Here is a 15451-nt window from a genome sequence, read left to right on the forward strand (position 1 = left end):
TGCCATGCAGCGCCCCTATCGTTGTTCCAGCCTCGTACATCTCTCGAATTTACTTTAATTCGAGTTAACCGACTGATAAACGAGCACTGTAAAACGGCGAATGTTCCGAATAGTTGAAGGGATGTCGGAGGGCGGTTGGGGGTGGGAGGGGGCTGACGATTAACCGTGTCATAATTAGGCCTCATTTACAGGAGAACGAGCCGTCCCGGTGTTACTGACACGGTTCACTCGTCCGTGGTTCGTCCAAATGTTATTCGAGGTCCCGGAGCGTGACTGTAGAGCCCAGGTACCACGTTAATTCATTTGAAGAGCATTGAATAATATTTGATCGGGCGCCTGTGACTGTACCGGAGGCCCCAGTCTCTTGGCAGCGTAAATCAAGTCGCGGGACAGCCGCGATGGGAGAGGGTTAATTATCGGGTCGAGCGCGCGTGACAAAGTCAACCGGGTAATCCCATTGAAAGCCCGAAAATTATTTCACCGCGGAGACGCGTTATTTATCGTTCTTGTCGTCGCCGAATCACGTTCGACGGAACGGAATACGCGAATAAAAGAAAAAAAAAGAAGGAAGGAAGAAAAAGAAGGAATTGAAAATGGTGGAAAATCAGGAAGGAATTTTCGTTCGACTCCGTGTACTCGTGGCGCCGCAGAGAGAGAAAGAGAGCGAGAGATCCGTGATCCATCAACGCTCGAAAGGCGCAATCGAAATTCTATGACCCACATCCGGAGACGGCTATTAAAGCGTAAGCGTTCCCTCAATTTGAATTTTTTGCGTTATTATGTTCGGAAAGCGTGGTTTCATTACTTTCTATTCTTAAACGCGCGCGAGCAGCCCGACATCGCTGACTACAGGGATATATTAGCGGCGACGGAAAATGGCGCGAATTAATTCTGAAACTTCCGGCGACCGTCGACCCCCTTAACGCAAGGAGATCCTTCTAACACGACGGGCGAGCTTGCATTTCCGACTTCTGGCACATTGTTCTAACGGAGGACCGACGAGAAAAAAAGAAAATCGTCGCACGGTAGTTTTATCTGCTGTCGGCGAGGCGATCGTTTTTTCTTTCTCATTTGAAATTTCAAAGAATCCAAACTGACGCCTGTCACGTGGTTATCGCAGTTTATGGAAATTGTTATCTTTCGCACGTATTTCGTTCCGTGAGTCGGGACAATTCTGTACGTGTGCTTTGATTATAGAATCCGATGTTACTTTGTAATTCTGAAATTTAAATTGTAGTTGTGGAGCATTTAGATTCGTAGATTCATAGATTTTATCGGTGGCTTTGAAGTATTCATTGGAAACGGATGAAACGGTCTATCGAAAAAATCCATCGCCGATAAATATCTGATCTTTATACAAAAATATACACTGTTCGCCACCATTGTGAGCTCCTATTGATCCATTTAAATCTAGGAAAGGTCTGGGTCAGGTCTTTGGTTTAATCTCCAAATGCTCATAGCTGTAATAAATTGACATATTTTATGGGCAATACTGGTACTCAGTTTCAATTTCAGAACAGAATTTCCAGGAATTATACGTGGAATTGACAGACATAATCACTGCATTCACTATTTATTTTGAGCAGTAGAGATACTTTACTGAATGTCCAAAATTCATACATAACTCGTAAAGGAAAGATGTATTCGCGTAATATAACATACGGTAATTTACCGTTAGTTTACCATAAACCCAAAATCATGACCAGGCTATTGATTGTTCAGAGCCAACTAACTGGTCAATACGATTGACATACGTACATTTTCTGTCAGATTCTAACAGCCATTAGTTTGGTCACCCTCGTTTTGCCATCACGTTTAGTATAAAATAAAATGTATTCAATTAAGTATAACATTAACCAACTGTGATTAAAATTACTTTCTATTCTAATTAATTCTACGCTCTTCGACGCTCATTATTAGACTGCGAATTTTATGCATTTATAGCCTATAGGTGTCTGTGAAATACAATGAAAGATAAAAGTTTTATCAGATGCAATGGGTTTTCTAAAGATACTTAAGGGCAGAAAGAACTTCCTACTTTTGTTTTTGTCTTTATGACGAACCTTCTAAAATGTGATTTTGCATAAAAATCCGCAATCTACTCATTATTCAAATAGACGTGTAGCCCATTCCACGACGGATTCATTGACCTATAACATGTTGCTGTTCCAAGGTCATTCAAGGTCATTAAAAAAAAGAAAGTTTACCTTCAGATCTCGAAAGCACGTTCACCTAGATAACATTTGTGACCACCACAAGATGTCCCCCTTTAAACCAAGTAAGCTTTGCTTAAAACATGTCTTTTTTCAATAACAAATAGTTCAAAAGATAATTGCAACTATCACTTCAAATGGGTCACTCTTTATAAATTAAGACAAACTCCCTCAGCTGTTCCCCCATAGATTCCACGTTCACCTTCAACCGTATAGAAGATCTCTAGACTTCATCCGGTCGAATTTCGTTTATATTGTCGACTATATGACTCCTGCTACCGAATTCCTTTTTTTACTACGCTGACCAATGGCACCGCTCGTAGAGGTCCTGGTAAGCAGTAAACCGGCTAAAACCTGCGTCCTTCCAGGGCCATGAACACCCGGATGATCAAATATTTCGGCGAATGAACTAGTGTCAGCCGGAGAAGATACCCTTGGATGTACACTGTTGGGGTTGGAGAGAGAGTGGGGGTGGTAACCTGAGCTTTCCTTGGCAGATGTTAGTGAATTATTCCGTCTAAGGACGCGGGGCCAAGACAACCCGTGCCATGTTGCGACCTCCCTTAAGAAACGCCACTGCTTGCCATGGCCCCCTGACCCCACAATGAAACCATTTTTCGTGATCGTGTGTACGAGACGTGGAAAATATAAACCGTGGAACACCCCTGGCACATACTTCGCCTCCCGAATGCACGTCGGTGTTAATATTCAACGGCGTTGCAACATGATTTTTTGTAGTTTATTATGTATGACACCTCCGGCTGTGCTCGAGCTGGATATACACGGGGGCGCTAACAGAATTTCGTTGCACGACTACGATTATTATGATTCTTTCAGGATATTGTCCCGAGAATGTTTATGCCCGTTAGAATGCTGTGTAACAATACAGGGTGTTTTATGATATGGGGGTGTGGGGTTATGGAGGATTTGAGGAGTTATAGAGGTGGTAGCAAAAGATAATTGAAGGTGATGGAAAAGGATTGTTAAAATGTTAGTACAAGGTGGTTAGTTACAATTTTAGTACAAGGCATTTCGAAAATGATAGATCGATGAAAAAGCATGTTACATAAATAAATAATATCTGTGAATTATTAATCGTTATGCTGTATAGCCGTCTCTAAATCAGTAGATCACAACACTGTTTTTATGAACGTACTTCTGGGTAGAATGCTGGGTCATTTTGAACCGCCTGTTTCGACAGTCGACTTTCGAGATAGCGGATCTTGTCACAAGTAATGTAAACAAGCGTTTTATAGTTCGTAATGTCATTCGAAAAAAGCATTTCAGAGAAATAATACATTCAGAACTGAATATAAAACTTTGTCCTACAGCAAATATATCAGAACATTTGATATGGGTCAACATGCGCTGCTGGAGCATTCGGTGTACAAGGGTTAAATAAATACGACAAATAAATTTGGTTCCAGCTATTTTGAAGACCCTGTACAACGAAAGAATGATCCATACACATGTACTCAGTCTACTAAAAATTTCAGAAACACATTCACCCTAGGTGACTTCAGCCCTCTATCCTCTAAGGACACCTAAAACAGCTTTACGGGCTTCCATATAAACACCTGACGTTGTCTCTACAATCCCAAAAGGAGATGATTTATGGGGCATTTTCTACAGACCCAAACCGTTCAAAATAAAAGAATCATGAATCGATTTACCTATACTTGAGAAACTCCTTTCGACCAGTCTCTATCAACAATAGAATCTCGATTAATCTCGATAAATTGCGGCCCAGAAGATAATCGAGACCTGGGGAGAAATGATAGAAAATATATTTTATATACAAGATAAGCTCTTCATACAACAGGAAGATGCATTCCTTTTTGCAACACAGTCACAGCCAAATATGCTTTCTTACATTTCTTTCTATAAGAATTTTTTATAAAGTAAATAAATTCTTATAATTATTGCACACCAATGAAAAATTTATGTCTGGTAGCATTTTGGAGTTATTTAAAGAAAGCGTACTCGTTTAAAAAAATAAATATAACATTCATTTTAAAAAGAAATAAAAATATAATTCAATAGAATAATTATAAGAATTCGTCAAAAAACGTGGTGACTTACGTCGAAATTTCGGCCAGCGTAGATCGTAACACGTCCAATTGCGATCCCAGATAATCGAGGCCCTACTTATACCATCGTTTACCTGTACCTGTTTCAGTTCTCGGCTCGTCCCCGGCGGAAGCGGCGGGTTTACCGTCCCTGCGGCTGGTGCTCGGTCTGTTACTTCTGATTGTCATTCGTTAACCACGCTGCATTACAACTACCGCGCGCTTTGGAGCTCTTTATATAAATCGACGTGCTTGTAAAAAAGTCCGGGGGTCGGCCCTGCTTTGACGTGACGCGACGTGACGCGTGTCTTCGTCACGATACCCACGAATCATGTATCGTACCCCCCTGGTGACACAGCCGACTGGGGAACGTGTGTGTTCGCGAAGAGTGCACGGGAGGAACGATGTGTCGTGCGTTTGCGATGCTGAAAGACGGAAACAAAGGCGGAACAGCACCGGGAAGCCAGGTCCATCGGAGTACAGACGGGGGTAAAAGTGTTCCGAGGTGAGAACAAAGGATGGAAAACGAAGAAGAAAGCGTACGTAGGTCGCGAGTGAATCGCGACCATTCTCGGCCTTAAATCGACCGATCAACGAACAAGAAACAAAGGTATTCGCGACACGGAGGAACGGCGAGAGCGAGCGTGGAATTAAAAGAGAATATCCCCGAAGAGTATTTTATTATTAGAAACCGACACACACGCAGACACAGACATACGTACGTATTTGCTTCGTTTCGAGCGAGATCCATTGTGTTTTTCGCGGTGTTTAGGTGTAACACGTGGGCACGTGTGTAGATTGTCGGTCGTAAGTATGAGGACACCTACTGTATGAAGAAAATGTGATAAGATATACAGGGTGTAAGAAAAATGTTGGAGGATACTGAAATGGAAGACTCGTGAGGTGATTTGAAACAAGGTTTTCTTTAGTAATAATGTTATCCGAGGCTTTGTTTAGAAGATATTAACGAAAAACCTCGACCAATCAGAGCGCGAGTTAATCGCAAGGCGTGGCCAGCGTTATAAGGGGAACTCGACCGGTAGACTCGTGCTCTGATTGGTCGAGGTTTTTCGTTAATATCTCGTTAACAAAGCCTCAGATAACATTTTTGCTAAGGAAAAATTTGTTTCAAATCACCTCAGGAGTCTCCTATTTCTGGATCCTCCAACATTTTTGGTACACTCTGTGTATATTCTAAACAATTTTTGATTATATATTTTAGGAAATTATACAGGGTGTTGACAAAAACTTTGGATACTTTTCATAGAGTGGATTCTACATGTGAAATTAAGACTACAGTCGAGAATAACCAAATTTCATTAGAGGCTACTTTCTAAGTTATTAACCCTTTGCCTTAAATAATGAGGAGTCAGACTCGTCTTGAGAATTTTAAACTGGATTTAGTAAACAGGAATTTTACCCATTGAAGTTGACATGAAATACTATTTTACTGATTTTGACCTTTCATTTTTGAGGAACGTGTACACTTACAAGAAGAAGAAAATTAATTGTGTGGGATGCGAAGTCGTAAAAGGAAATCATAAGGGAAGGGGTTAATCGTTGAAAGTACAGGCGAAATACGCGTAAAAAAAGGTCTAGTGCGATGGGTTGTATGTACTACTCGAACAGCCGATTCACAACAGATACAAGGGCTCGATCGATGAACTAGTTGGATTTAATGAATGAAGTAAAATAAAATGAATGAACGTAACTCGTGGAACAATTGAAGAGCCCGCCTCTCAAGTAGAATAATTTTAGAATTAATAGTCTCATTTCACGCGTACTTCGCTCGCAACTTTCAACGATTACTAACTCTGAAACTGTGCCTCGAACGTAATTTCGTCATTCTTGATTTTCATGTTAATTTCGCGCATAAAATCCACCTGTGAAAGTGTCCCACATTTTCAGTAACATCCTGTATATTTCAATTTGTCCCACATTTTCATTAACATCCTTATAATAGTATTAACAAAATTTAATTCCAGACAGTATTTAATTTCAAACATTCAGTAATTTCGTAATGCCTAGTAACGTTTATTGAACAGTCGACAAGTATTCTAATATTTACGAGCTGTAACGACAAAAGCAAGACGAGTGAAAGAAAAATGGAATAGTTTTTTTTCGTACTTTTATAACACTCGGAACAAAACGACTAAAAAAACCGTAGCCGCGGATGCGTGTGTATATCTGTCTTTCTCTCTATAACATATATAAACCTGTATGTGTATAATCTATCGCTCTCTATCTATCCCCCCCCCATGTCACTCGTTGTCCGATGAAATTCGCGCAGAACCATTAGAAATTTCCACGATGTTTCCCAGCAAACCCAAGTACATTACGACCGCTCATGTGAAGAAGATGTACCTGAAATCGGAACGGACGCGTTGCTTTTTACGTTTGTCGCTGTTGTATTTGGATATTCTTAAACGTGCTCGATCCACGTTTCTTTCACAAAGTACTCGTGAACCCGTGGATCCGCCCTGGAAAATTGATTAGAGGAGAATTAAAGAGGGGTGAGGGGGAGAATGTTTGATGGACGTTTGGGGCCGTTCGATACGATCGTTCGTTAGCGAAATTTGCGTTCCGCGGGCGCGATCCTATCGCTGCTTATTACGCATTCGGTTTATTAAATTAATACATTTGCCGTTCGATTTAATGCGTACCAATCCCCCGCGATACATTTGTCAACCGCGTTTAACACACCCCCCACCTCCTCAACGCGCGCGCCAGAACTCGACGAATAATGAAAGGCGTTTTCCAGCCACGTTCTGTTTACAATGAACGTACTCGGTGTTCGGTGAGTCTTGGTACAGAAGAAGGCCATATTATGGGCTGAATTGAAATTGAAATTTATTATAAAATGTTTCTTTTTTTCTGTCTGTATATTACTGATTATTTTTATTTGTGTTAACCCTTTGCACTCGGAATTTCTAATTTTCCATACATTTTGTTAGTGTTACAAAGGGTTAGTGTTCGCAGGTACTAACAGTGGTATCGTATTTTTAAGTTTTTATTTTGTATGTATATATTCGAAATTAGAAGGAAGTAAAAAGGTGAGGAGAAGAAATAGTATTGTCAGTAACATCAAAGTTCGGTTTAAGTAGAAGTAGTCGGTAATTGACAGACATGGTTCAATGATAGAAGTTCTATTCTTCGAAGCATGATTGTAAGAAAAATATATACGACATTTTGAACTTAATATAGAAATGTTGCGTATGCAATTCTGTATTCGGTTGAAAATCTGGTATGCTTTTCGTACCTTCATGCTTTACAGAGTTAACACTGGAACCATCAAAGCAATCAAAATGACTGGTTAGTACTCTTATGACGATTGAAATTTTATAACAATGCATTGTTTTCAGATATTTTACATCTTTTATTACAATATGAAAGTGAAAAAGTTGGTTAATTTATGGATTTGTATAATTTCCAAAGTTTAATATATTTATCGATCCGACAGAAATAGATATACGTTTATCGTCGGTGGTTCTAGTGTAAACTCTCATCCACTGTTAGGATCAATCTCACACAGATTCAGTGTTTAATCTTCAATTATCTTCTATATCAGAGGAATTCGTAAATTAATTCGACACCAATAGTACAAATATATAACACTCAAATATATTTCCTTAATTCGATGTTAGATCAAGTTTAATTCAAAGAATAGTAATGCAACAAATTTATTGAACAGTACACGAGGGTTAACCTCTTGAAGGATATTGGCACAAACGTGTACGTTCAATTTTCCTTTCATTCTAGCCTGCTTCCAAAGATACAATGAATATTATTGTAAATTAACACTTACTCGGAAGTTCCCCAACAAAAAAAGGATAACTTACCATTTGATTGTCATTAATATTCACAAATATATATGCAGCTGAAAAAGAAGAAAACAATTATTCGAAAGAGGTTAAATTTACATCTTCATAATTTACAGAAAACTCTAATTTCAGTTAAACTTCACTGAAATTTGTCATTTACTGTATTTTTATTCAGTTACAACTGTATTTGAAAAGATATGATCTATTGATGATTTTCAATTTTGCATAAATTCTCCGAAAGAATGAATTTTATTTCACATGTTGGCTTTGCTTTACGAAAAGTCAGCCTGTTTCTCGATCGTACGACCATTCTCGTTGAACACCCTGTACAACCGCGTTCGCCACGCAGCTTCCGGTCGCGGCGCCGTTTCCGTGTTCGAGCGGCCTCGTGTCCGCGGCGCGGTTTCACGTTTTCGAATCGGTGGATATTTCGCGGAATTCTCACCGCGACGACGAACGAGCCACGATACGAGGAGGATATATGCAAGCCGGGACAGGAGGAAGTGGAACGATGAGATATCGTTGTATTATGTATTATATATGTATATGTATATTATTGTATCGACAGGCGATGTGTGCTAGCATTAGTTACGAATTTATGATTAAGGATCGCAACGACTGAATATAATACTCTAACATGATTTTCTAATTGTAATAAGTATTTTTGAAACCGTCATCGTTTCTACGTAGCTAAAAACCCGCGCGCCGAACCACGTTCTAGTGAACGTGTGTGTCTTCATTCGAGATTAGCCAAACGAAAGAAAGAAAACAAAAAGGAAACAACAAAAACCAAAAGAATGAGACGAGAAAACGAAGAAAAACGCGTGAGAGTGGTGTATCTGATATTTTCGAACGGATGGGATAATTAATGTACGTACTATGAACGAAAAACCAACAAAAAAAAAAAAGAAAGAACAAACAAACAGAAATATGAAAACAGTAATTATTGTGTAAAGTGTCAGAGGTATCTCGCATGTCCGCAGCCATAGTTTCTCTCGATTCTTTGTGTGAGACGGAACGCTAGTCGAATCGTTTTTCGCCAATTTTTTGGTATCGATGCTCATTATGTTCCTCAGCTTGTCACGATACGAAAGGATATTTATGATAATAATAACGATATGACCACAGACACGTTTCCCTTTATGAAGATGAATATCTTTCTCACCCTTCTCTCACCCTTTTCCGACCCTTCTCACACGAAATACCAACTTTCTTTCAGTTTTTTAATATAACACTTGGAAACGAAACCTCTTTATGGAAATTTTATTCCTTTGACGACAAGGTATATTTCATCAAAATTTTCTGTCGGTGAAAAAAAAAAAAAAATTCGTACACCATTGATATTTCATCTCTTACGATATTTGCGGTTTACGAACAGAATGAAAATAAAACATTTCACTGCACGGTACTTGTCATTTTACCATTTCTCTTCACTGGGGCTTGTGCTGATTTGAAACCGACAAAAATCTAAATTTTTAAACTTCTAAATAATCCAGCACCCTTCTGACATCGTTCGCTACAATTTATTTTTTCTCAAAGGGCGATACGTTTCTAGAAATTCTTTCTCTCCCGTTTCCCTCGCGCCGATATTTTCGACCTGGCGAGCACGAGGATTAATGAAAGGGTATCCGACCGATTTATATTTAAAAACTTGACGAGTTCCAATTGTATTCCATGCAACGCAACCAAAGAGTCTCTTTCAAAACCCCGCCAGAGTTTCACTACAATCACCGCTATCCCTTTTCATTTCAGCCCGAATTGTACCAGAAGAAAATCGAATAAATTCTCATCAAACGCAGCGTCTCCTCGGAAAAAAGAAAAAAGCAAAAAAAAAAAAAACATACTCAACAAGATCGTTTTTAATCTCGATTCGCCCGACGGTTTCTCAATCTCCCACCACTGAATCGCAATTCAATCCGACGCGGCGCTGAGCAATCAGCGATGAAAAGAGAACGAAGCAATCAGTTGACGACGAATCAGCATGGAAAAACGAAGGTACAAACATTTTTCGAACAAGTAGTTCTAATTTGATTTCCAGATCGGAAGAGGCTTTCGTGAAAATAGATGGCGCTGGCTGGTCCAACGTTTCGGCGATAAATATTATTTTATCAAGCGCTCGCCCAATCGAATCGCGCCACCGGGCGTTATTACTCTATTTGTTTCCGCATCGCAGGTAATAACGCTGATGAAATAATTCAATTACTCCGTTCCAGGGGCGCGCGCGCGATACGATCGTGGTGTGTGTCCGCGCCTCTCCTCCTAACTTCGTCCCTATTAATCCTCGAAGATACGCTATTCACATTGGGCTAATCCGTTTATTCTTTTAAATCCGAAATCCAATATTCTGTTTGAAAGGGCGCGCTCCGACGCGGTACACCAGCCCCCACCTCGCGTTGGTTTACTCGCACCTGTAAATAAGTGGAGGCTCGGGGGTTGTAGAGGCGGAACTAACACGCAGCGGAAGCACTTTTTCAAACCGACGATGTTACGAACACCGGTAACGACTACCTCTTTTTTTTTTTTTTTTTTTTTTTTTATTTCGAAGCGTTGACCGGTCTTGATTGGATCTTTATTATTAAGGGCGTAATTACGAGGTTCTTTCGGGGATTTTTTTTCTCGACGTATCGAAGTGTTTCGCGATCGTTACAAGGTTTTTACCCTGGGTTTTAAACCTGCGAGTCGTGACTCTAACGGCACGGCGGTTGCCAAGTGTTTTCTCTGGGGTCATCGTGATTGGGTTTGGTTGCAATTATTCTTGCAGAACGTTTCGTTACGGTGATTTTTCAGTGCTTATTTAATTCAATGCGACGAGATCGCAATATTCTATTAGTGGTTGTAACACTGATATTTGATAAATTATAGAAAGTGATTTGAAATCTATAATTCTCGTTAATCAAATATTGAGGTAGAATTATATTCTGAAACATCTGTTTTTAACCCTTTAACGCTCAGACCCTTAAATCGTTGTTTCAAAATTATGAAGCTGATATATATGGAGTACCTTGTTATTTTGGTAAATATTTGTACTGTAGTAGTAAAAATTTCAATAGGTGTGCGCTTTGTTGCGATATTGTCGCAATAGTAGTATACATATAGGGAATAATAAGAATTTTAATCATTAATAAACTCGTCGATCTTTCTAAACCCAATATCGGAAAACTGTCATTTTTTAAACTGTCGGAACTAGTCGAGCTTAAATCATAACTATATAACTGGAAATGTTGTTTCGTTTTTTCATTAACGAGTATTTAGATCTTTATTACACAGTTTGGCATACACGAGCTTTATGACAAAGGTAATAAGAATTATTACCTTAATTATTCGTGCAATGATATCGCAGCGGTAACGAAAGATAAACGACAAAGGAAGAATACAGATTTGTTAATGATTACTCTGTCGACCCAATTCGCATGATTTTCGCAATTTCAGCGATCCATAATCGAAACTTCGACTACACTGTTCGAACCAGGAACAATCGAATATAAAGCATCCGCCGATGATGAAGTGATTTCGGATATCAATTAAATTTCACTTTAACGGGGATGAGAATCTACAATTCCCTGTTCCGAATAGTTAAATAATTACAAGAATGAATGTTCGAAGTTGCCAACGGAGCAAAATCGAACAGAAAGAAACGGGAATGGATTTCGGTACGGGGTGTGGAAGTGCTCGGAATAGATTATCTTCCATGAAAACGATGCAAGAAGTTTGATGGATACGTTAATGATCCTGTAATTTATATCAATTTTTCGTGGATTCCGTTCAGTTACAATTTGCTCTCGTGTAACTATCATGTTACTCATCGTGACTTTACGAAACTTTTCCATATCCCTTCGATGGGTCCAGCCAGAAATACGTGTAGTCAATGGCTGCCTCCCGCCCTTATTCCTCCGACGGTATTCATGAGTCACCAACCACCCCACCCTGTTCACGTGGTGATTTATTGCTCCCACGAATCCTGGTCCTTGTTCTTCAAAACTTTCCAAATGGCTACACCGAAAACTTCCCCAGCTGGGTGACCACATATTTCTACAGGGGCTGAGAGAGCTGATCCTTTATTCCGACTTACATACAGATTTTCAACGATCCGCACCGATAAACAATTTCCGTGGATTAATTGCGTTAGTCGCGTCGGTGAGCAATTCATATTTTCTGGAATTTGTGATTACTAAAATATTGGCGTAGGGTGGCTGCAGAATGATTGAAAGGGTTGTCGGATAACTTGGATTTTCTATTCTTTTGTTGGAACGTATTTTTCAGACAAGATTAGTTATCGCATTTGGGTTTAATTATTTCTTTGAGTACTGTTAGCACTAAGTTCACAGTAAAATATATTTTTATAGTAATTATTGTAGTGATTATTATCTTTGTTTCGGCCACATGCTGTTCAATACAGAAAGAGTGATGTTTTTGGTGAAGAATATCGTTTCATAAAGAAATTATTTATGAAGGAGTTTGGGTTTCTTTTTTAATGATTTTTTAATAATAGTGTAAAATGCATTTTCATACTTACGCACATATTTTTGGTTTCACGAAGTACGAGGTTGCCAATCGTTATCGATTTCTCGGTTCGCGGATGTTAGTTTCATTCCAAATTTGCTGTGTTACATAATTGAACGCGGTTATTAAAAATTCGGCCGATCAATCGATTAGCTTTTTCGCGTGCACAGTTTCAATTACGATGGATTCTGTGGGCATTTAAAATGGATGCTCGCTGAACTGTATCGTGACAATTCGAAAATTATGAGAATAGCGTAAAATTTCGTTTAAAAAATATTCCTTTTACCAAAGAGACGAGAACACATTATTTATAAACATTGATTGCAAATTTCCATTACAAGACAAAATTTCCATTGGATACGATGGTACACAAAATATGACTAAATAAATAATTAACATTCCTTTTTCAACAAAATACGCGACAGTTTAAATTTCAGTTATTTCTTTATAAAATTGCGCGGGAGATGTTAAACAAATACAAAAATCGTGTTTTCATTTCTGTATATGCTACTGATTTTCGTAGTTAATATCGCATTTCTACATTATTTGAATATTGCTTTAAACCAGCCGCGATCGTCTTTCAGGTTTCAGCGTTCACAACGCACCACTCAAACTTTTTCATTTACTGAGATTATTACAGGAAGAAAATGTCTCGAGTCCTCCGTAGAACCGTGGTTTCAATGGCGCTTTCTTCCCCCAGGAAAAAAGGGTTAATGCGGAACTCGTAAAGAAAAAGGGATGAACGTGTGTATTTCTCTTGCGTAATTAACCTTAGTGCGCCCGCTGGAAAAAAAAAACGACGGCGGTATAAAGAAAGGCGTAAGTGGTACTCTTTTCACTTGCAACTTTCATTATAAACTGGATATTTTTATTTTGATAAGTCATAATATCATCCAAAAAAAGAAAAATTCCGTCCGTTCCAACCGTCACTGTTGATACGTACGTGTTAATTAATCCCCGAGAGTAATTTAGAGACGTATGCTAATTACGCGCCGAAAAACTTTTCCACTATTTTTTCTCGAGGGCGGAACTACGTTGCATTCCATCCCTGGGGAGGCCGAACCAACGAACGACAGATTTGTTCTCGAAAATTAATATGTGTTCCCAACTTGCTACCGCAAACCATTTGATACATTAATTATTGCAACACTATTTGCTAATCGTTTCATATATTACAACTCTCCGAGCATGTATGTCTCGATGTATTTCAGGCATCCCGAAAGTGCTTCATTATATATTCATTTCGTTACACAACCGTGATATATAAACAGCAACCGATTAGTGTTTTGCGATGTATTTCGAAATTTATGGGCCAGACGTGATTGATATTCAATATTTCATACACTCATGGACTAAACGTACGGAAAACATATTTACGTAAATTATTCATTGAAAATACACTTTATAAATTATTGCGCAGTAACAATTTATCTCGAAAATTTCTGTTGTTTTCTCAACGTTCAATTATTACGATTTAGTCCCGTTAATTATTGAAGTGTAACCGAAAATGTTACGTGTATCTGGATCGATGCTATTGTTGCGGCAAAAATAGTGGGAAAAAAAAAAGGGAGACGCGCATCGGTCGGCGAACAACGAGTTCCCCAAATCGTTCGGTTCACCGTCGCGTGATAATTCACGACCAGCGGATTCTAATCGACGCTCGTGTCCCGTAAACCGGCGTTTTTCGTTGTACGGCCGCGGTGCGGATTTAACAATCAAATTAAGCGTTAATGGAACATATCATCAACCGTGCACGCGTTGCCCGGGATTGGTGAGCAGATAATACGGGACCGTGCGCGCTCGTTGCCCGGAATGCAATCGATGATTCTTCTCTGTATACGTGCAAGTATCAGCCAGGCGCGGTACAGATGTGACGTCGTGTGTGGGAGCCGTACCATACATGTACATGTATACAGGATGCTTCATAACGGGTGGACATTGTTTCACCAGCAACATATCGAATTATTACTAGACTGCGAAAGTTTATGCAAATTCACAATTTCAGGTATCTAAAAATTCAAATGGAGAAGAATTCTGAATTCTCTGTTCGAAGGTTTACTGTATTAATAGTAACACATAATAGTATTAAACTCTATTAATCCCTTGCCTTACAACGTCGAGTCAGACACGTGATAACGATTTTAAACTGAATTTAGTAAACATGTATATTATTCGTTTTCTTTGAATCCACTTGAAACATTATTGCGCTGGTATTAATATTTAAAGTTTCGAGTAAATATAACACTTGCCATATGAATAGAATTCCTTTTGTGTCTGGGAAAACGATAAAGTAATTCTTGAGAGTAAAGTCGTAAAAGAAATCATTTGGCAGGGGGTTATAAGCTTTATTTTACTGCATTTTCCAAGTTAAAGTATGCTATAAATGTATAAATATATGAAGTCTAATTATTATTATATGGATTTTTATATGGATTTTAATCGCAGGAAAATTATAAGTGATTTAACCTTCAGAGAAAATCATTTGTAACGTTCCTTGAACTAAGATGTTTGTGAAAATCGAAACAATATGAATCGAGCCAGTCAACGCGTAATAATTGACACGTATGCCTGGCTGGTCGAAATTAATTTTCATTGAACGAACACTAATGATGGAATGCAAGATTAGAAACACAAAATTTATTATTTTTATGAGAGCAGTATTTTTGCGTTATTTTATTGCTTAAATTGCATTGGTTTTTTGTCAGGACGAAGCAATATGAAAATGTACAAAATCAGAATGATCTCTTGTTTTGGTCGCTGACAGCAGACATACGCTCCCAAAGGATTACTATGCTTTTGCAAAGATTGCAAGATTGCTGGTTCAAATTTTATACACCATATTAATATA

The 15451-nt window shown here is 38.7% G+C and overlaps 1 protein-coding gene across 1 annotated transcript in view; it reads left to right on the forward strand.

Moving 5' to 3' along the window:
* The window catches only part of LOC107187647 (cell adhesion molecule 3-like), a 40208-nt gene extending 35730 nt beyond the window's left edge, over positions 1-4478 (forward strand). Inside the window, exon 6 of the mRNA XM_015575789.1 lies at positions 4393-4478. Within this exon, the coding sequence (XP_015431275.1) occupies positions 4393-4478 (86 nt within the window). The remainder of the gene's footprint in view (positions 1-4392) is intronic.
* Positions 4479-15451: the final 10973 nt, after the last annotated feature.

This window comes from Dufourea novaeangliae, unplaced genomic scaffold, assembly GCF_001272555.1.
Source record: "Dufourea novaeangliae isolate 0120121106 unplaced genomic scaffold, ASM127255v1 scaffold101, whole genome shotgun sequence".
NCBI lineage: Eukaryota > Metazoa > Arthropoda > Insecta > Hymenoptera > Halictidae > Dufourea > Dufourea novaeangliae.